General features: G+C 39.5%; 1 protein-coding gene and 1 long non-coding RNA gene across 10 annotated transcripts in view; one reads left to right on the forward strand and one right to left on the reverse strand.

Annotated features, from left to right (window-relative positions):
- Positions 1-10026: 10026 nt before the first annotated feature.
- LOC122466686 overlaps positions 10027-23549 on the forward strand; it is a 55757-nt gene continuing 42234 nt past the window's right edge. Inside the window, exons 1-3 of the long non-coding RNA XR_006292393.1 lie at positions 10027-10358; positions 11762-11900; positions 12498-12562. This is a non-coding gene — a long non-coding RNA (uncharacterized LOC122466686). The remainder of the gene's footprint in view (positions 10359-11761; positions 11901-12497; positions 12563-23549) is intronic.
- The window catches only part of PTPRE (protein tyrosine phosphatase receptor type E), a 224334-nt gene continuing 216202 nt past the window's right edge, over positions 15418-23549 (reverse strand). For 6 of the 9 annotated variants that reach the window (XM_043551995.1, XM_043551996.1, XM_043551998.1 and 3 more), the window contains 2 exons: positions 22735-22870; positions 15418-18883 (listed from right to left, as the gene is read on the reverse strand). In XM_043551995.1, coding sequence (XP_043407930.1) covers positions 18809-18883; positions 22735-22870 — 211 coding nt within the window. In that variant the 3' untranslated portion in view covers positions 15418-18808. Of the gene's footprint in view, positions 20418-22734; positions 22871-23549 lie in introns of those variants that run through there. The other 3 variants (XM_037904756.2, XM_043552000.1, XM_043551999.1) reach the window with 2 other exon arrangements.

Below are 23549 nucleotides of genomic sequence, written 5' to 3' on the forward strand. Positions count from 1 at the left end.
CCACAAGTACTCCTTTTCTTTTTGCGAATACAGACTAACATGGCTGCTACTCTGAAAAGAGTCCTGTGGCACTTTATAGACTAACAGATGGATTGGAGCATGATCTATATTTACAGATCCAGACTAACGCAGCTACCCTTCTGCTAAATGATGATATGGCATTGACATTTTACTGCTAAAAGAGACCTGCTTGGGATAAACCAGGAAATAAATGGGGGTCCATGCAGGTGCATATATGCAGATTGGGGCCCATATTTTTTTCCAATGGTTTATATAGTTTAGCAAGTTCACATTCTAGTAAGCTTTTTTATATATATAAAATTGTTTCTGTGCGTGAATTTGCAGGACTGATTTTTGTGCATGTTCTACATGATTTTTAAGTGTAGGTTTTACCTTGTATTGTCAGATCATAGTAAAGAAGTTCTGTATTAAAATCACAAATGAGTTTGATTCCCCATAGTTTAAATTCCAGGGTATTACTAATTAAGAGGTCTCTTGGTTTTTGGTACTGTTTCTCTCCCTCTGTGTGTGAAACTTGCAAGCTGCTAATTGTGTTAGTACATTCTAAGACAGAGTCTGTTCTCAAAGCAATTCACAGAGAGACTCAAAGCAATACTCTAACAACAGAAACAGCACTCGGAGACTCCCCGCCCTTTTGTTGTATTAACAATTGTGATTAAAATAGAGATAGAGGATGTATGTGGATGGATGCTTGGTGTGGATAATAACTGATCAGGGAGGTGCCAGCCTAAGAATCCAGTGTCCATCGGCTGAAGAAGGCGTCAAGTGGAAATAACCAGAGGACCCCCGGAGGGCAGACTGGAATCCACCCAACAGCCTCAAGAATGGGAGAACCAAAGAACAAGATAACATCTAGCAGCACGGAGCCGTCAGGAATGTGCTATCTGCTGATTGATTCAGCAACAGCATGGTGAAGCAATTCCCATAGACTGGCATAGGAAGAAATTCCTATAAAAGTAAACTCTAAAAAGTGAGAACTTTGGGGTCTGATTCTGCAAACCAACTTCCAGGAGCATCAGATGAGCATCTGACAAGGCCCTGCTCCCTTCTCATGTCCAGGCCACCTGGCCAGTGGCTTGGCATGAGCAACTCTAAGGCTGGTAACTATGATAACAACCTTGCAGAACCTGTGTGTGTGTGTGTATGAATGAATGTGTGAATAAAGATGAGATTGAATGGAATGTTATAGCTGTAACTAACTGCTTACTATGATTCTTTCTGTATTCACAATAAATGTGGTATTTTGCCTTTTTCCCTTTAATAGATCCTGCTGGTTTTTAATTTATTGGTATAACAGTATGTTTTTGGTTTAATGTGGTGTATTATTTAAGGTATGTGTGACAAGTGACCTCTGTCTGTATTAGTGACAAAATACCATGCAAATTGACACAGCCATATTTTTAAACCCAGAGATTCAAAACTCAGAACAGTAAATGTTGAATAAATTTCAGAAGACTTGACCATTCTGTCAAAACATGTAGTAAAGCAGTCAGTTGAATGAGAGGAAAATTTAGTATTTTTAAAACCTATACCCACTTCTGTTAGTGGCACGCCCCATTTTGGAAATATACCAAGGATAAGAGGGGTGGTCTTGAGAGCTCCACGCAGCTGAAATATTATTTTCATTGTGGAAAGCTTCTTAATCCCAGCTCTTCCGAGAGTACTCTTTAAATGATATATATTTTATGTTTAAAGAAAATGGCTTTCAAGTGGTTTGTGAAGTTAAATCCAGAAGTTCAGCTAAGACTATATTTTTAACTTACTTACACCTGTACCATTGTTCAGAGATATAAAATGCGGGTCTCTAGCCTTCCCCACCAGCCATATCAATTTCACTCTCCTTCAGAGGTTCATCAGTGTGATACAATGTAGTATGTATGAACCACATCTTGAGGAAACTATCCATAGGGTGCACGTCGTGTACTGAGTAGAGCTTATCTGGGGTCCCTGTGTGTTGTGTAAGGGGATGGAGATGGCAGGTCATAAATGATCTAGGGGAGGGAGGAGAACAGGAGAATCCACTACTGCCCCAAAAGGTATCTGTTATCCATTTGGCTGGAGTAGGCTCTGCAGTTCTGCTCCTCCATTCCTCTAACCCTGGAGGGATTCCGATAGGTGCTGAGGGTGGAATTTTCAAAAGGGCTTAAGGAGCACAAACTTTATTAAGCTGCAGTGGCACCTGTGCACCTAAATGACTTACGATTTAGGAGCACAGGTCCCTTTTCTTCTGTTGGTTTGAACAAGTATAAATGTGTTATGTTGACAATTAATTAAACTCTGCTGTTTTTGATTCAGCACTCCTAAAGATTATCACTCTGAAGCCTAGAATGTTTGAGTCAGTGTGAAGCACTCAAAACAGCTACCAGCATAGTTGAGAGCTTTTTGTTTTAGAACATCACCAGGTTCAGTCATTACTGTTGATCAAATTTTTTGGCCATTTTGACTTAATAAATCACACCTGTGAGTTACAGTAGGTATTTATCTAGGCCATGCCAAGAATCCTAGACCATTGCAATATCAGAGTTAATCAATTATCACCTTTATTCTACAGCATCCTTTGGTTCCTTTGGACTTGCTGGTGTCCATGAGAGGCTCAATTAGCAAAGTACAAACAGGCAAAGCTAGCTATATATAATTTAAAGGGAAATGGTCATCTTTCAAAAATTTAGTTGAAAATAGTTTCATGTGCAAAGGCAGCCCTTGAATCTCCCTACCAATATTTGTGGATCATTTTCCTGTTTTTTTTAAATGGACCCACATACTCAAAAAGGGAAACTGAAGGACCAATCCTGCATAGGTGCTGACTCTGTGGGTGCTCCAGGGCTCAAGCACCCATGGAAAAAAATAGGGTGTATGTGGGGGGCAAGGGAGAGGCTCAAGCTCCCACCAGCCACAGTGGTTCTGTGGCCCTGGGGCTGGCCACAGATCAGCTGTTCAGCGGGGCCCTGAGGCTAGCCACTGATGGGCTGTTTGGCTGGCATTGCTGTTTGATAGTGACTGCCAGAGCCCCCACAATCTCCTCATGCCACAGGCAGAAAAGGGGAGCAGGTTGTGTGCTCCGTTCCAAGGAATGGTGATACTTTTCGTCAGCGCTCTGGATCCAGCTCTGCTCTCCTGCCCAGAGCAAGCCCTAGCATTTCCAAAAGGCCATGCTGCAGTAAGTGACACGGTGCTAGCTTCATCCTGACACAAGTGTCAGAGTCACACGAATGGTCCTCAGTGCACCTTTGTGCCTGGTCTGAGTTCTAGGACCAGGACTTATCTAACTATATGGTGGGAAGCAGTGAAACTGATTATGTAATAAGGTCATGATTTAGCAAAGGACTTTGGGGCCAAAGTGTCATCAAATGCACAAAGTAAACAGATTATAAACTTTTTTTCTATTTTTTTCTAATTTCAGTTAAAGGAATTTCACAGGGTACTTGTAACAATAGTAGGTAAAAATGTTCAAACAGAATTGTGATTTTAATATAGCTTTATATAGAAATGGTTACTTGCTGTAACTGTGGTTCTTCAAAATGTGATGCAGATATATATTCCACTTAGGTGTGTGTGTGTGCCCAGTGCACCGCAGTCAGACTTTTGCTAGCAGTACCCATGGAGGGGCAGCGCTTCTGCCTTGTGGCTGTGGCCCATTCCCTGGCTATATGAGGTGGTGCTGCCCTGACCCCCCCCTCAGTTCCTTTGCACCGAAAGCCTATGAGAGGAGACTCCAGTGCAGAGGGGACAGAGGGTGGGTCATGGAATACTCATCTGCATCACATCTCAAAGAATCACAGTTACAGTAAATAGCAGTTTCTTCTTCTTTGAGGAGATGCAGATGTGTATTCCACTTAGGTTACCCCATCTGAGGGGGTGGAGCTAGGAGTCTGTTGAAATAAAGATTTCCCAAGCCTGTGTCCTCTCTGGAAGATGCAGAATTAGCATAATGGTCCATAAATGTATGTATGGACGGCCACATGACTGCCCTGCAAATGTCACTGGGGAATGCTATCGACGTTGCTTGTGCTTTCGTCTAATGAGTTCATATTTGCTCAGGAGACATAGCCGAAGCTGTCTCATATGCAGTCTTGATAAAGAATATTATCCATCTAGAGATGGCCTGTGCAGAAACCGCTTGCCCCTTCATGTCATCTGCATATGACACAAACAGGCACAGCGAAAAACTAAATGCTTCAGTCCTATCCAGATGAAAAGCTAGACATTGCCTGACATCCAAAGTATGGAAGCGCTCTTCCTTAGGGGATGAATGCAGTTTAGGGAGAAACACAGGTAAATACACCTGGACTGTCATGGATTGCAAACTGAGCCAGAGATGTTGAATTGCCTGGAAGTGGTCGGTCGGCAGGAATGCTCTCAATGTCATGGAATCTAACAGGGCCCCAATGAACTCGATTTTTTGAGTGGGAGCTAAAGTTGACTTTCTGGTGTTCAGACTGAGGCCCAGACAGTCAGGCAAGTGCAGTGTGGTACAGTGCAGGAGGTGGGAGAAATGACATTAGTTATCTTCAATATGGGTGGCGCGTGAAACACCCCAGAGGGGGCTAGCCCTGGCCTTCCCCATTCCATCCGAGGCCCCCCCCCTTCCACCTCCTTCTTGCCTGCCAGAGCCCCCAACCCCTCCTCCCCCCCTTCCCGCCGCGGTCATCAGAGGGGCCCCAGCTGAACCATTCCAAACACCCACACCGGCCATCCCAGGCCCTGGACCACTGGCCGGTCCATGCTGGCCACTCCGAGTCCCAGGCTACCAGCTGGCCGGAGCCGCCGGCCAGCCTGCGCTGTCCTGGGTCACCAGCCAGCCAGAGCCCCTGGCCTGAGCTAAGCCCCTGCTGGCTTTGAGGGAGAGGGAAAGCAAGGGCAGGGCCTCGGGGCAGAGCATGGGTGGGGCCACGGCCTGGGTTAGGGGAGGCTTAGCTGCCCTGGCCTATTATACCCGCCGCCTGTGGTTTTCAGTGTATATTGGGTGAGACAGAGTGGGAGGATGACAACCTCAATTCTGATGTGGAGGAGTCTTGGGACCCTGGTGACAGGGCCGGAGAGACCGGAGGGAGCAAGTAGGGGATCCGATTAGTCCGTCATCCAGAACATGGCGAGAAGTAGTGCTGCAGACTGGGGCGGTACTGCTGATGTCGAACATACCAGAGCCAAAGGCGGTATCAGTCCCAGTGTGAATAGTGGCATCGGAATGCTTGATTGTACTGATGCCAAGGGTGATGAAAGCTGCCAGGGATGCATGTGCAATGCCAACTACAGTGGTGCTGAGGACGTTCCCCATGCCACTCCAGGGGTCGCTAGGGGCGCTCCCCCATGGGTACTGCTAGGGGACAAACTTCCGGCACCGGTGCACGTGGCGAGCACGCACACCTATTGTGGAATAGACATGAGCAACACATCTCGAAGAATACCAGTTACAGAAAGGTAACTGTCTTTTTTACAATTCTTTGCATCAAGTCATCTAAAGAATACCATCAACTGAGCAACTGTTCCTCCTTAGTGGCTTTAATGCAAGAGTCAGTGCAGACAACAACTCATGGCCGGATGATCTAGGACATTTTGAATGGAAATGCCCAACCGCTTCTTGAATTCTGCGCCCAAAACCAAATGTGCATTACCAATTCATATTTTACAGGAAAAGATCACCACAAAGTGTCATGGCGACATCCACGATCAGGCCACTGGCACCAATTAGACCTTGCTATCGTCAGGAGGAAAGACCTACCCTTAGTGCAGAACACTCGTACGTTCCACAGTGCTCATTGTGACCACTCCATGATTATTAGAAATCATTATTAGATTATTATTAGTTTCTTGGTTACAGCCAAGAAATTACATAGAGCAAAACCTAGGAGCAAGCCCAGAATCAATGCTATGAATACCAAAAACCAGGGGAAATGTCAGGAACTTAGCATGCATGGGAAGTCATTGCCAGAGAAGGCAGAGGAATTTTGGGAAGATTTAAGAACAACAATCCATGAAACAGCTTTAGCTACATTTGGGGGAAAGAGACCATCAAAAAATGACTAGTCTGAAGAAAATAAAGTGGAACTATTACCTCTCATCAACATTAAGAACACAGCCTATTTGGAACACAACAAGAAGCCAACAGAGACTTCGACATGCAAAAAATGAGGTACAGCAAACAAGCAGATGCTGTACAAATCATTATTGGATCAAGGTCTGTGAACAGATAGAGAACCTCAGACACAGGAAACCCCAAAGTTATGTATGACAGCCTGAAGAAAGCTTTAGGTCCCACTGTCAACAAGGTTGCCACTCTCAAATTGCACAGAGGTGAAGTCATTACAGATAAAAGCAAGCAGTTGTCTTGGTGGTTGAACATTATTCAGAGCTATACACACAAGAAAAACATCACCAGCGAATCACTGGACCAAATACCAATTCTACAGGTCATGCCAGAGCTAGATGTGGAGCCCACTGTAGAAGAGCTAAGCAAGGCCATTGATTTGCTATCAAGCAGCAAGGCTCCTGGAAAAGATGGCATCCCAGCGGAAATCCTCAAGTGCGGGAAAGACAGCCTATTAACAAACAAAACACTGCACTTCACTCGAAGAAGAACATATCCTCCTCGGGGCTAGATTTGAGTGTTGGTGCAGAGGCACTAATGATGTTCACAGAGCCAATAGTTGTCTGAAGTTTAAGTGAGATGATACGCTCTGACTTCCCAATGGGTGTTTCTAAGAGCTTTACCCACATGTTTCTCACAACGAAACTGACACTGTGCAGGCAATTTTCTTCACTGCTTTTACCTTGCCAAAATAAGATGTTATTGGCCTCTTGGACAGAACCAGCATCTGCAAATCTTTATCAGCTGCTACAATGCTGGGAAGAGGGTGAGGTACCACAAGAGATGTGTGATGCAAACATCATCACTTTGTATAAAAATAAAGGCAAAAAGAGCAACTGCAACAACTACAGGGGTATCTCGCTACTAAGCATAGCCGGAAAAGCTTTCGCAAAAGTCATCTTAGAGCGTCTACAATATCTGGCGAATCGTGTCTACCTGAATTACAATGCAGCTTCAGGGCTGGAAAATCAACTATAGACATGATATTGTCTCTGCATCAACTCCAAGAAAAGTGCAGAGAGCAAAACCAAACACTGTACATCGCCTTTGTGGACCTAACCAAAGCATTTGACACAGTCAGCAGAGCAGGTCTGTTTGCAATACTAGAAAAGATAGGATGTCCACTAACACTGTTAAGTCTCATACGTTCATTCCACAACAACAGGAGAGCAACTGTCCAGTTTGACGGGTCCACTTCGGACAGCTTTGAGATGAAAAGCAGAGAGAAGCAAGGATGTGTTCTTGACCCTACACTCTTTGGAATCTTCTTCTCAGTACTCTTGAACTGTGTATCTCCACACAAGATCAGATGGGATACTCTTCAACCTGTCCCAACTTAAATCAAAGACCAAAGTCAAAAAGGTGCTAATCAGGGAACTTCTGTTTGCTGATGATGATGCTCTCATAGCCCACAAAATGAAGATCTATTACAAAAATTCATGGACTGCCTTTCAAGTAGCTGTCAGGCATTTGCTCTCACCGTCAGAATCAAGAAAACGGTTGAATTAGGACAGGGGGTTCTACAAGATCATTCAATTACCTTAAATGCAAACCAGCTAGAAGTAGTCCAAAAGGTCAGCTATTTAGGTTCTACAGTGACCACCAACCTCCTACTGGATGAGAACTATATGTTTGCATTGGAAAGGCTGCCATCACCTTTAGCAGACTAACTAGAAGAGCATGGAACAACTCAAAGCTTACCATCAAGACCAAAATGCTAGCCTGCCAAGCTTGTGTCCTCAGCACTCTCATGTGTGGTGGAGAAACATGGACAACTTATGCTCATCAGGAGAAAAGGTTGAACAGTTTCCACCTACGTTGTTTACACCGCATATCCAACACTAAATGGCAAGATAAGTCACCAATGCAGAGGTTCTTCAAAGGGCAAATTTACCAGCTGTGACAGCCCTGCTCAAGCAAAGACCACTGCACTGGCTGGGCCATCTGAGTAGCTTGGAAGACGGATGAATACCCAAGGACATGCTATACAGGGACCTATCAGAGGGAACAAGAACAACAGGATGTCCCAAGCTTCGCTATAAAGACACATGCAAGCGGGATATGAAAGAATTTGGAATTGATCCTGACCCATGGGAAATCTTGGCAAATGATCGTAACAAGTGGTGCCATTGTCTCCATCAGGGTATCAAAGTCCATGACAGGAGCTGGCTCCTACAGCTTGAAGAGAAAAGAGCCGGTAAGAAATAAGCAGCTCCCAACCAAGATACATACATTTGCAATAACTGCCAAAGATCATGCAAATCTCAGATTGGCCTATTCAGTCACATGAGACATTGCAAACCATCTACATCATAGGCTGCAATTCCCACCGTCTTTTGCAGATGAAAGGATGCCAACATTTGTTTATTTCATGGTAAATCTTTGGGAGTGATTATTGTATGATTAACTCTCTCTTTCATCAAGATGCTTGGATTACATGGATACATTATTGCAACTAAGATTTGTGGATGCTTGAATTCATAAGAATAGGACCCCATGAATTCTGACATTTTAGTCTCATGGAGAAGAAGTTGCATAAATTTATGAGCAAATTGGATATGTTTTGCAAAAAGCTCTTTAAAGTAATCAATCTGTCCTTTAAATGATGAAAGTACACAGTATAGCAAACCACCTGGGGAAACAAACTCTGAAAGATCAAGCATCTCAATATGATGCAAAGAATTGTAACAATTTTTTTAAAGCAAAATCTTCTGTGTTTTACTAAATCAAAGCTCATCTGTAAAATCATTTTTGCTAATGGGCTGTTTCCAGACATAGCCTTCAAAGCAACAAACGATGTTTGGAAAGCAGACTACACAATGTCATGATTGTGATGAGTTGGACCCCCGGATATGGGGCGCCACCTGATGCGCTGGGGTTCCACTGAGCCTGCCTGTTCCACCAGCCTAGACTTCCTCACCCTGTCCTTGCTGTGCCAGGCCCTCAAGCCTTCTCTGGCTCACACACAGGTCAGGCCACACCCAGCTGCAGACACAGACTGAAATCAGCTCTGTGGGAGGATTCAGCTTGGGGATTTACCCAGCACTCATGTGCACACCTCCTTTGGTGTCTGTTGCTGTATAGAGAGAGCTGTACTATGCAAGCTCATAAAAATCACCCCCTCCCTCAATGTGCACTGGTATGAATTGCACAAAGTGGGTTTTGGAATAAACAAAAACAAGTTTATTAACTACAAAAGGTAAATGTTAAGTGATTATAAGGGATAGAAAACAGAACAAAGCAGATTACTGAGCAAATAAAACAAAACATGCAACCTAAGCAATTCACAAAAGACACAGATTGCAAATAGTAATTTCTCACCCTAAATGTTGTTTTAGGCAGGTTGCAGACATAGGTGCTGACTTCCCCTCTGCCTGGTGGGTGCTAAACCCCCCCTCCCCCCCGCCGCCCTTGCCCCGCCTCCTCCTGTCCCTGCACTGCCCTTGCGCCACCCCCATTCCACCCCTTCCCCAATGTCCCTGCCGCACCCAGCCTTTTCCCACCCCAGCCCTGCCCCCTTCCTGCCCCCATTCCACCCCCTTCCCCCAAGTCTCTGCCCTGCCTCTTCTCCGTCTCCTCCCCTGAGCGCCCACGTCCCCGGTCCTCCCACTCCCTCCCAGAAAGTCCTAAGTGCCACCAAACAGCTGTTAGGCAGCAGGAAGCACTGGGAGGGAGAGGGAGGAGTGGGGACGCGGCACGCTCGGGGCGGGGGAAGGAAGAAGGAGGCAACGAGGGGAGAGTTTGGCTGCTGGTGCGTGCAGAGCACCCACTAATATTTCCTGTTGGGTGCTTCAGCCCCGGAGCACCCACGGAGCCGGCGCCTATGGTTGCAGTTTCTGCAGCTTAGAGTTCCAGTTATTTCTCTTCACAGGCTAGACCCACATCTCAGCCTGGACTCAGCCCTTGCCTTTCCCCAGCTTAGTTCCTTTGTTTGTTCAGGTGCTTTCAGCAATCTTCCTTCTTGGGCAGGGAGACAACGGAGAAGAGTCTTGATTGACTCACTTCCCAGCCTTAAACAGGATTTACATAAGGTGGGAATCCTTTGTTTCCAGTGGAAAAATATCAGCAGTGTCCAAGGTGGTACTCTGTACCAGGTGACATCATCACATGATCTTGCAGTGTTAAAGCAACCATGAGACAAGGTTTATTTGTAACATCCACAGGAAAGGACTCCAGGAAGATGAGAGATCAGCATCTTCAAAGACCCATTGTCTTTCCTAATGGCTTATCCAGGCTGATTGCATACTGTCTGGTGGGTGTTTCCCAGAGGTAACCACAGTTGTAATTGTTACATAGTCAATATTCCTAACTACAGATACAGAAATGATAATGTATAACACTAGGATAATCATATTCGGTAAATCATAACCTTTCCAATGATAGCTCATATGTCCCATCTTGCATAAAACATACCTTAGATATGTCATTCATGTTATAACAATATTTTTATAAAGAATATGGGGCGCAGTGTCACAATTATGAAGTCTATCAGTGCATATTTAAAATGCAAATGTATACTTCATTGCCCTTTATATTCTAATTGAGGGGAATCAGGCTCTTAATTTTTCTATGTGTAGATTATAAACTTGCAAAATCTTTTAAATTTGTTACTGATCATAAACGTAAACTTTTACATGTGACTCTGTTGCTCACAAAAGGTATAATACCAACAACCCTGAAAAGAAAAATCCTTTAAGCACAGAACATGTTGCAGCAGTGAAAGCTTCTCCACACTCTGGGTGAAATCCTGAGGTCAATGGGAGTTTTGCCATTAACTTCATTGGAACAAGGACTTTACCTTACGTATTTTAACAGTGACCTGAAGGCAGAGCCTGTAACAGCGAGGAATATAGTTTCTATGGCCCATCGAGCCCCTTTGCAAATCTGCCATTTGTGCTGGATTTAGCAATGTGGACGCTTGTACAGTGGGAATGGGACTGAGACTACCAAACTCAGTTCAGATAGGCCACTGTGTATTCATTAAAACGTTCAAACTTTCAGGCCAAGTCTACGCTACAAAGTTTTGTTGATATAGCTATGTCAGGTAGGAGGGTGAATAATCATGCCCCTAACCGACATAGCTATTTCTGCAACCCCCACTGTGTAGATGCAGCTTATATCAGTAACAGAGTCCTACTGTTTGTATAGTTTGTCATGTGGGGAAGTGGTTTAACTGTATCAGCAAAAGAGCTCCTTTTGCCCTCTATGCTGCATCTTTACTTGTCAGTTTTGCAGGTATAACTATACTGGCAAAGCCTTCATAGTGTAGACTAGACCTCAGTCATTACAAAGCTAGGCTGGATTCCAACTAGCAACACAGAGATGGAAGAAGGCTTTATATCCCATTACCAAACCCCTGAGTCACAGAGTACCCCAGAAAACTAACCATAATAAAGCAAAGCTTGACATGAACATAGGGACTGCAGTGACACCATAAGACTGAATTAACTGTGTACTTCGCTATAATCTTTAAGAATACTTTTAAAGAAAAGGCATGTTTTTGTAAAGGACCAGATAGTGCCGGTATTCCTGGTGGGAGGAAAGCACAAGGAATTTTCTACGTCTTACGACTATGTAACAATTACAACTGTGCAGCCCATGTAAGGGCCAGATAATTGCAGTCCCTGATTGCTCACTCTACTCCCTGGGAAGCAGAGAGGAGGTGGGACCACAGACTTGCTCCCCTCCACACATGTCTATGGAGTGGAACTAGTACAGCAGCGGGAATAAATTGAACCCAATGAAGAGGTATAACTACAGGTGTGCTGAAGAATTCCTCCCGAAGCTCCCATAGGTGAGAGTGTCTCCACTCTGCCACTTAGTAGCTGCTGTGTCTATATGGCACAATGTAAATTAATAAAGAGCTAAACTGTAAATTTCACACTTTTTCAACATATATAAATAGTTTGAATGCTCTATTCAAAACAGCAATGGCATAATAGTTGCTAATGCAATGTAAGTAATTCTAAAATTAATAATAATCAAGCACTATTTTAAGATTATTTTTGAAAAGAACTTTTTCGGCAAAGCTTTCATCTGCTTGAAAGTTGAATTGTTAATTCTCATGCTTTGTATAAAATGGCCCAGAAAATCATAAAAATTGTCCAAAGAAGGCACTTATTAAAATGTCTAGAATTACAACATAATCCTCTCATACATAAGGTGAAGAGCGGACACAGTGAACCTTAATTGCTTGAAAAAACCCAACTGCATTAAGCTGTTCTTGTATTAAGGAAGGTCTTTCTTGGATTTGATATATATAATCACTTAGATATATACAGAATAAAGTTAACTTAAATTTACCATACTTTGCATTAAAGTAACAGCCTATTTTTAATAGTTAATTTAAGAGCAATTGTGTCATTAAGATTTGTACTTATTTCTGAATCAGGCTTCATATGGAATAAAAGCTACAGCACTCCCAAAGTTGGATACAGAGATCAGCCCTAAACAAACGTAAGTACTGTATGTCATGTAATCTTTGTTCAATTTATAATGTTCAGAAGTTGAATAACTGCTTAAGTTTTCATGTTGCAAGCTTATGAAAAAATAACTGGTACAAGACTATACTATATATATATGACAAAATGAGATATTCTAGTATTTACTTGAGTAAGGAATTGGAGAAATAAACATAAGGACGGCCATACTGGGCTAGACCAATGGTCCATCTAGCCCAGTGTGCTGTCTTCCAACAGTGGCCAATGCCAGATGCTTCAGAGGGAATGAACGGAAGAGGGAAACTATTGAGCGATCCATCCCATCATCCAGCCCAAACAACTGGCAGTCAGAAGCTAAGGGAAACCCAGACGAGTAGTTTTCAAACTGCAGTACATATCCCTAGGGGTACGTGAGCTCTCATCAGGGGGTATGTGAGAAAAATCCTGTAATGGCGGACAGCACATTTTATTTAGTAAGACTTGGCAATCTAATCATAGGTATATTATGGCTCTATCTCAGATGGGGGCACGTGGTAGACGACATTATTTGGAAAGGGATACACAGTCTAAAAAGTTTGAAAACCACTGACCCAGAGAATGGGGTTGCATCCCTGACTATGTTAGCTAATAGCCATTGAAGCATATGATGAGCACCAACTCATGGAATGCCTTTGCAGGTTGGGTACTCCTCTATCAGGTTCCCTGCATTAGTTAGCATTCTCTTTGAACTCCAGCAGAGACTTTTAAGAGGTTTTTTTAAAGTAGTTTCTTTAATCCCTCCTCCCCACCCCCCAGCAATATTTGGGCAAGGGTGAAGTTACTTGGTTTATGGCTGCTAGGGGATTAAAAGGTAATTTGTTAAAATGGGAATTGCTGGAAATCTGGGGGCATCTGGTGTGAGTCAGACAATAATATAGCTTACATTTTGCTTCCAGTCCCCTGGAACCTGACTATACAAGGTGCTGAGCACACTGAAGTCAGGTTTCAGAGTAGCAGCCGTGTTAGTCTGTATCCGCAAAAAGAAAAGGAGTACATGTGGCACCTTAGAGACTAACACATTTATTTGAGCATAAGCTTTCCTGAGCTACAGCTCACTTCATCGGATGCATGCAGTGGAAAATACAGTAGGGGGATTTTATATCACAGAGAACATGAAACAATGGGTGTTACCATACACACTGTAACGAGAGTTAGCAGGTAAGGTGAGCTATTACCAAGAGGAGAGAAAAAAACCCGTTTGTAGTGATAATCAAGGTGGGCCATTTCCAGCAGTTGACAAGAACGTGTAAGGAACAGTGTGTGTGGGGGGGAAATAAACATGGGGAAATAGTTTTACTTTGTGTAATGACACATCCACTCCCAGTCTTTATGCAAGCCTAATTTAATGGTGTCCAGTTTGCAAATTAATTCCAATTCAGCAGTCTCTCGTTGGAGTCTGTTTTTGAAGTTTTTTTGTTGTAATATTGCCACTTTTAGGTCTGTGATCGAGTGACCAGAGAGATTGAAGTGTTCTCCGACTGATTTTTGAATATTATAATTCTTGACGTCTGATTTGTGTCCATTTATTCTTTTACATAAAGACTGTCCGGTTTGGCCAATTACGATCCAATTGCACAATATTTTTATTAGCTGAACCATAAATACTCAGCATTGATAGCTTTAGTTTTAATGTAATGTGAAAAACAATCTTAGTTTTGTACTTTGTAATATCACAACAGAAAATAGTAATCTTTTCCTGAGGACATTGTTCATGGATTTAATAAATGGTTGAACCAGATAAGTGTTTTCTTTTCTAGTCAAATTGTTGGCCAGTCAACACATCTATTTAAAAAAGCAGAGGCACCACTTCAGGAAGCACATCGCTCTCTCAACTTTTTGGTAGTACCTGTTCAGAAAATTCATTGCTGACAGACATTTTGTTACAGTACTTTTTGAAAAAGTTCAATTGCTTTTCAAAATGTTCGTCTTACAAAATTTTGGAATTCTAGTTTTGGAAAAGTTGGATAGTTCACTCTTAATTATATACCAGAGTGAATAAAATGAAGTATGCACATTTTGATTTCATTATTGATAGAGTGGGGCAATTAGCTGTAAGAAAACATGAAAAAACTGAAAGAAAAAATTGTAACATTTTCATCCATGGTGTACATGAAGGATGTGCACAAACAAAATATTGTTTGGAACTTAATTCTGGAAAAATCAGAAAATTATCCCATATACGAGAGACCTTGCAAATAAGAGTTATTCATGTGGCTGATCATTAGGGGTTAGTGTGGTTAAGCCCTGCAAATAATGCTGCACCAAGTCATCCTCTGCTTACCTTATTCTTTTCCTCCTCCTGTGAGGTACCAAATTTTTCATTTCCTTTAACTACTGGTTATATTGGCTGGGAAGTGTAGGCATCCATCCACTTTGTAGATACATTTGTTGAGTGGGAGTTGGTATATTCAGGGGTCTGCCTGAACGTGGTTATAAGTGGAATAGAATTCTTGAGTCAAGAATATTGAGTGTAATCCTGGACCGACAAAAGTCAATCAGGCCAGGATTTTAGTCATTGAGATTATTTTGGGGGAGGACTATAATGGGACTATTCACATCAGTAAGGGCTACTTCACTGGGACTATGCACAGTAGTAGAGATTTGCAGGACTGGGCCCTAAATTGCAATACTAAGTTACTGAACTTTGTATGCATAATGCTTGTCAGAATATTAGTCTGAGTCTGCAAGAACTACAGATTAAAAGTAATGGAAAATAATTCATCTAGGTAATGGATTTTTAACTCCTTTAGAATACTTAATCTAAATGAACACATAGTACAGGAATTAAATTAAGAGATTTAAAGAAAGAAAAACAGTCTGAAAATAAAAATGAAGCTTTGTTCTTGCATCAGAATGTATTAGATCTTGCAATTTGCATATACAAATAATTCAGCAACATTCACTGGCATTATACACACAGCAAGATCAAATTATAAATGTAATAAAAGAAAATATCAATGATAGCTGAAACTGTACAATACATACATACATTATAAAGATTTAACAAATTAAATACAATTTATTACACAGAAAAGTTTCAGTAACTTTACATTAAAAATGATACCAGGGAAATGAAAACATTTCAAAACGTTAACACAGGAGGTCAGGCTCATTTTAAAAGTTTAAAAAACATACATAAAAATACTTTTTAAAACACTGGTAATTACAGTATGCATTCTTTATTAAGGCCCCAATTCAGCAAAGCACTTAAGTGCATGTTTCAGCAGCAGAAGGCCAATGGTACTTCAGCACATGCTTAAGTGATTTGCTGAATAGAGATAGACTTAAAGTATATATTTAAATGCTTTAATGAATTGGGGCCTAATGTAACACATGAAAATAGACAGTAAAGTAAGTCACATAGTGACCAATAATGCATACGGACCAGAATTTACATTTTCTAATCCCTATTTGGCATTTTAATGCAATTCCATGCAATACAGAAAATTTATGAAGAGATAATCCTTCTATATATTTATTAGACTGTTGTATTAAGTACAACAACCTTATTTGTACCTTGACTAAAAAAGAATATTTGACTAAAAAGAATTGGAAAACAAGCTTTCTAAATTATAATAAGAAAATGTCATTGCTTAGCTTATTTCTCACTTCTGAAATATTTGTATGGGTACTTCTGTTACATCTTAGATGTCTTTATATTAAAGACAACAGGAATTTCTTGGCATTTTGGTTAATATTAATCATAGTTTTTGTTGAGTTACTGATAGCCTCCTGATGCAGGAAGTAACTTGCTGCCTTGCCTTGCATTCATTAATCAGACAGAGAGCCTGTAAACCTGTAAAAGGATCTGTTAGGGTGGACCCTTCTGAACACACGGATGTCAGTATGATTGTGCTGGCATATAGGTCTAAATTGGCAGCTCTCACTTCAGGATAACTTTTAATTATCTAACAAGGTTGTCTCCTCCTCTAAATTGAGTTCTACTCCAGGAGGCAATTGTTAGGTAATATCAAGACAAATCTACCAAACATCTGAACACAGCCAGATCTTAAGGGCTGTCCAAGGAGCACTGCAGAATAAAGGGAAAATGCGAAACAAAATATGTAGGCTGACTATTAGGGAAAAAATCTCAACAGTGAGATCTACTTAGACTGTAGAATATACTCCCAAGGGAAATGGTGGAAGCATAACTGTTTGTATTTAAAACTAGACTGAGCCATCATTTGAGATTTATTGTTGAGAATAATTCTGTAATGACTGAGAGATGAAATTATTAATAGTCTCAGCATCATCAAATTTAGTATCCTATTTACATTCTCCCTATGCTACAAATATTTATATTGACCACCTTAGTGTATTGGCCTTTTGTACCTGCACGTATCTGACGACTTTCATTTTAATATATTTTCCATTTTCAAACCATGCCAGAATTGAAAGCTTATTTAACATTCTTTTCTTTAGTCAAAGATTTTTGCATTTTGAATTAATCCATTAACCTCAAACTATTTAGTCTTGCAACAAATGGTTTTAGTTGTTAAGTGCATAATTACTGTACAAATAAATATACAGCAGTGCATTACTGGGAAGACAATAAGCAATAAATGGCAGTATTCAAAACTGTGCTTTTAACCTGAACAATTTTCAATTCACTATGTAATAAAAGGAGAGGTGTGAATACCTTTTGTTACTCTTTGCATTATTAAAAGAATAATGAACTTTTATTTATTTCCAGATATTATAAATGAACATGGGATAGATAAATAGTGCAAGAACTAGAATGAAAACATCAGTTTAGGTATGCTTATTTTTAAATTAGGCTTTTATGTTTGCATTCAAAAATAACCAATTAAACAAGACAGAACTATTGCATATTAATATACATTAAATTAAATATTTTTATATTTATTTGTGCTCATTAATTTATATACTTTTTTAAAAGATGAGAGAGATATTTTTAAAATATTCAACATTCAGATGCCTTGTGTCTTTTGTACTTTCTGTCCCCCAAATCCTGTTTAGGTCTCTGAAATATTTCATTATATACACACATGCAAACACATAGATACCCCCTTTTGTATTAGGGAAAGATCTGATTTTTAACTATGGAGACATTATTTTAAGAATATACATTTTAAAAGAGCTTTTTCCTATCAACAGTCTTTACTGCTGATACCAGTGTGATTTCAATATTAAAATGCTTTTTCAAAAAATTTAAGAAGTTGCTTTTATATTCTAGTCAAGCAGAGTCTCAGTCTCTCTCTCTCTCTCTCTCTCATACATATTATATCAAGCTCTGTGTCAGTGGCAACAGGAATAATGCCTCTTGCAATAGTTGACAGAAGCTCAGGTTCAGCAAAACTATTCTCAGCAGAATTTAATCTTCCGACATGCAAAATATCTTCAAAATAGTGAAACTCACTCATAAATTACAAAACTGTATTTCAGTAAGGAACATTTAAAAATACATTAGATTTAATAAAAAAGCAAAATAAAATGAATGTTCAAGACTACATTGAAATCAAATAATTTATTAAACTCTGTATTTACACTGAGTTATTTCTAACTGGCAGCTTATCTTGAAATAAAGCTGTGTACAATATACTGACTTTAAAAAGTATGGCTGTTAAAGTTTGTTTGTAAGTTGTAGTGGAGCATATGTTATTACACTCTGAGGACCAGATTCTGACACCCTTACTCCCACTGAATAGCATCTTACTCCAGGAACAGTCTCATTGCCTTCAATGGGACTATTTGTAGAGTAAGGTGTTACTGAAGATGAGTAAGGGTGTCAGAATCTGGCTCCTAATGAACATTACTACTCATGAAATCAATTGTTTGTTATTGACCTCAGTGAGAGAAGGGTCAGAGCCAACATATTCACTATGATTCATTATTTAATATAAAATAAAAAATTGCTTTGTAAAATTTAGGGGCTGCTAAACTTGGGAAATAAAATTAATATTGATATTTTAATGTATTGGAAAACGCAAAGAGAGAAATGCACCCAAGATTTTGTTAAAAATGTATATAACATTCAACAACATATATACTGATATTTTGTATATGAACATTTATTATAATTAGCTTTTAAAAGATATTTATATTTGAGTAATTTATAATTTTATACAGCAAAAGTGACTTTTAAAGCAAAACACAGACAATATCATTTACAGTAGGAATGATCATAATGGAAAATATGATATAAATTAACATGATTTACAAATATTTTTACAGATTAAATTAAAAAATAAGGCAGGAAGTTTTATTTGAAATTAGCATAATCAGAATATATATCAATGAAATCTTGTACCACTTTGTAGCAGAATTCATACTGTTCCTAAAAAAATAAAAAAAGAGAAATTCAGATTTACTTCGATTGTACATTATGTTTAAGTTGGAATAATCAGATTTAGGTAAATCCATAAAATGCAACATATTCTAAATTGGACAACAGCAAGTTTATGACAAAACAAATAATCTACCCCATTGATGGTAAATTTTATATTTCTGCTCTTTGCACAAAAGGTTTTTATGCTCAATTTTATTAACTTGCAAGTTTCATAGTCTTTATTAACTGACACTATTTGTATGTAACTGAGCCTGTATGTAACTAATCCTCCGCTTCAGGGAGGATGATGGAACTGGGAGGTTGAAATAGAGGAGGTCCACAAGAGGCTTCTCTCAAAACTTAATAGACATCTATAATATGAAAGAAATTGCAAACCACTGAGCCCAATCCTGCTAAGTGCAAAGTACATTTTGGGAGGTGCAAAGCACCCTCAATTACCATTGATGTCAATAGGAGCTCTGGGTGATCCACACCTTTCAGAACTGGGTTCACAGTGCCTTTCAAACAACCTCAAAACACCTTACAAATGCTCTATGCATACATATTATTATGATTATTAAACAATTATATTGTAGTAGCATGTAGAGGCCAAGTGTGGCCCTGTTGAATTCCTGCCCCAAAGAACTAACAATATGAATATTCTTTCTCATATTTTTACACACACATGGAAACCCAGCCCAGTTACAAATGAAATGCACACCTCCCAATTATAAATGAACAGCCATACTGGGTCAGACCAAAGGTCCATCTAGCCCAGTATCCTGTCTTCTGACAGTGACCAATGCCAGGTACCCCAGAGGGAATGAACAGAACAGGTAATCATCAAGTGATCCATCCTGTCGCCCATTCCCAGCTTCTAGCAAACAAAATGAAATGCAGTCACTTCTGGGTAACAGTTATTTAACAGGATACAGCAACACTGTATATTTTCTCCTTGCTCTCCCCAGTGATAAACACTGACCTCACCTGCTTCCAAGGTCAGAGACCCATAATACAGTGTTTCCCAAACTTTTGAAAGCTGAGTCCCACTCCAGAAAAATGAAACCAATCTTCCCCTCGCCCCATGCAATGCTGCCGTTTGTTGTTAAAGACCTATCCATCTTAAATTTATGTATCTTCCACTATCCCCTGGCTAGTTCTTCATCCCTCCAAGGGAGGCACATTCCACACTTTTGGAAACACTGGTGTGAATCTTCTTAATATGATACTTTGTCTTTGTTCCTACAACACGAGGTAGTTAATGTTGACAGTAGTAAAGTATTAACACTGGCATCTGAGTTCACTCCCATTTAAATGAATGGGAGAGTTCACAGCTTAGAGCTACTGTTTTGGTTCAGGCAGACATCTCTGCATTGGTTACACTCAGGACATATTTTGAAGGTTTTCTCCACAACCATAACAGTGCTTCAATCATAGGCCTCTAGGACCCCTGAAGATATAGGCTCTATTCCTGGATCTGTCACAGAGTCCCTGTGTGCTCTTGGACAAGTCATCTAATCTTTCTGTACCTCAGTTTCCCTACCTGTAAAATGAAGAAAAAAAAATCTACCTCAGAGAAGGGTTTTGAGTAGGGCTGTCGATTAATTGTAGTTAACTCACACGATTAATTCAAAAAAATCGCAATTTAAAAAATTAATTGTGATTAATCGCACTGTTAAACAATAGAATATCAATTGAAATTTATTAAACATTTTTGGATGTTTTTCTACACTCTAAAATATATTGCTTTCTATTACAATACAGAATACAAAGTGTACAGTGCTCACTTTATATTATTATTTTTATTACAAATATTTCTACTGTAAAAATGATAAACAAAAGAAATAGTATTTTTCAATTCACCTCATACAAGTACTATAGTGCAATCTCTTTTTTGTGAAAGTGCAACTTACAAATGTAGATTTTTTTCTTACATAACTGCACTCAAAAACAAAACAATGTCAAACTTTAGAGCCTACAAGTCCACTCAGTCCTACTTCTTGTTCAGCCAATTGCTAAGACAAACAAGTTTGTTTACATTTACAGGAGATACTGCTGACCGCTTCTTATTTACAATGTCACCTGAAAGTGAGAACAGGCGTTCACATGGCACTTTTATAGCCAGCGTTGCAAGGTATTTATGTGCCAGATATGCTAAACATTTATATGCCGCTTCAGCCACCATTCCATAGGACATGCTTCCATGCTGATGATGCTTGTTAAAAAAATAATGCGTTAATTAAATTTGTGACTGAACTCCTTGGGGGAGAATTGCATGTCTCCTGTTCTCTTTTACCTGCATTCTGCCATATATTTCATGTTATAGTAGTCTTGGATGATAACCCAGCACATGTCTGTCTTAAGAACACTTTCACAGCAGATTTGACAAAATGCAAAGAAGGTACCAATGTGAGATTTCTAAGGTTACAACACTCAACCCAACCTTTAAGAATCTGAAGTACTTTCCAAAATCTGAGAGGGACGAGGTGTGGAGAATGCTTTCAGATGTCTTAAAAGAGCAACAATCTGATGTGGACACTACAGAACCCGAACCACCAAAAAAGAAAATCAACCTTCTGCTGGTGGCATCTGACTCAGATGATGAAAATGAACATGTGTCAGTCCGCTTTGCTTTTGGATTGTTATCGAGCAGAACCTGTCATCAGCATGGACGCATGTCTTCTGGAATCGTGGTTGAAGCATGAAGGGATATATGAATCTTTAGCGCATCTGGCACAAATATCTTGTGATGCCAGCTACAACAGTGCCATGCGAACGCCTGTTCTCACTTTCAGGTGACATTGTAAACAAGACATGGGCAGCATTATCTCTTGCAAATTGTAACCAAATTTGTTTGTCTGAGCGATTGGCTGAACAAGAAGTAGGACTGAGTGGACTTGTAGGTTCTAAAGTTTTACATTGTACAAAAAATAACTGCATTCAAAAATAAAACATAATTCAACATTTGTAAGTTAAACTTTCATTATAAAGAGATTGCACTACAGTACTTGTATTAGGTGCATTGAAATATGCTATTTCTTTTGTTTTATACAGTGAAAATATTTGTAATAAAAAATATAAAGTGAGCACTGTACACTTTATATACTGTGTTGTAACTGAAATCAATATATTTGAAAATGTAAAAACATCCAAAAATATTTAAATAAATGGTATTCTATTATTGTTTAAAGTGTGATTAATAGCGATTATTTTTTTTAATCGCTTGACAGCCCTAGTTTTGAAATTACTGTTTGTAAAGCACTTTGAGACTGTTGAATGGAAAGTGCTAGAAATGCAATGTATTACTATTATTTATTCAAGTTAGCAGCTCCCCAGGAATCTGTGCTTGAAATTTATTGAAAAGCTATCTTCAAATATTCATAACTTTGTTAAATAAATATAACCTAAATTCTTCTAATGTTCCAAAGGCACTTCTCCTCTGTGAGAACTAACTGCAAGTCAGTTTGATGTGTTTAAGCCATTTTTTAGATGAAAAAACACATACATTAGTTCTTTTTAAAATAAAATGTTGATAATTTTATGATCACAACTCAAGAATGTCCCCATGGATTTTTAAAAAAATCTTTCACAATCTCTCTCCAAACAAACAAAAATCAGCAGCTGGCTAACAACAAACACAGCAACTTTTACCCCCAAATTAATTTTTAGAAAGCCTATTACAAAATAAAATAGAAGTTTATAATGAAACACCTCTTTCAACCTAAGTATATAGTTGTTAAAAGTAGTCCCATAATATTATATTTACTGCAGCTGGTAAAATGAGCCTTTGTTCTCTTCCCACCATAACACTTACAAAACTTAGATCATTTGACAAAGATTCTTATTGTTAAATATCATACCAGCGTTTGCACCATATGTGGCCTTTGCATTCTTAAGCTCTTCACAGCTTGAAATACATCTAAGAGCCCTTCAGCCTTTACTCGTTCCAGAACATTGCTGAGTGCTATGAATGTACCTGTTCTTCCAGCTCCAGCACTGCAAGACAAACATATTTCTTTTGCTTAACAAAATATCAGGACATTCCCATCCAAATTACAATAATGAGCAACAAAGATACTTTGCATAATAATTAATGCAAAATATTCAAGTACAGTTATTAGCAGAATAAAAACCTCTTGCTTACTAAGTTTATTGCTGTCATTTGCATGGCATAACTTTCCATGTTATGATCAAGAATTAATAAAAATTAATTTTCAACCAGGCCAGTTCGGATAAAGGCCTGTCGCCTGCGAACACTTACATGCTTATTTATACAAGTGAATAATTCCATAGAAATCAAATGCACTATATGTGTGCATAAAATTAAGCACATGTATACGTTTGTAGAACTGGGGACATAATCCCGTAGACTTGAAACTTTTCTAATCTGTATTTGTCTCCAAACCAATTGAAATTTATGGTACTATCACTGTTATATTTAACACAGAGTAGTGATTTGGGCAAATTCTTTGTTGCTTATGAAAGGGAAGACTTGTCAATAGCTGAATCCTATTATATAGTACACCATCCCCACACATCCCTGCCAATGAATCTATTTCCTGACCTACACCTCCTTATTATTCTAGCTATGTGTCTCCCTTGATCAGGGACTGCTAATTGTTCCAAATTATGTGATATGAGGGGATTGATCTGTATTGGTATATTTTTCCTTCTT

This window comes from Chelonia mydas, chromosome 7 (assembly GCF_015237465.2).
Source record: "Chelonia mydas isolate rCheMyd1 chromosome 7, rCheMyd1.pri.v2, whole genome shotgun sequence".
Taxonomy (NCBI): Eukaryota; Metazoa; Chordata; order Testudines; family Cheloniidae; genus Chelonia; species Chelonia mydas.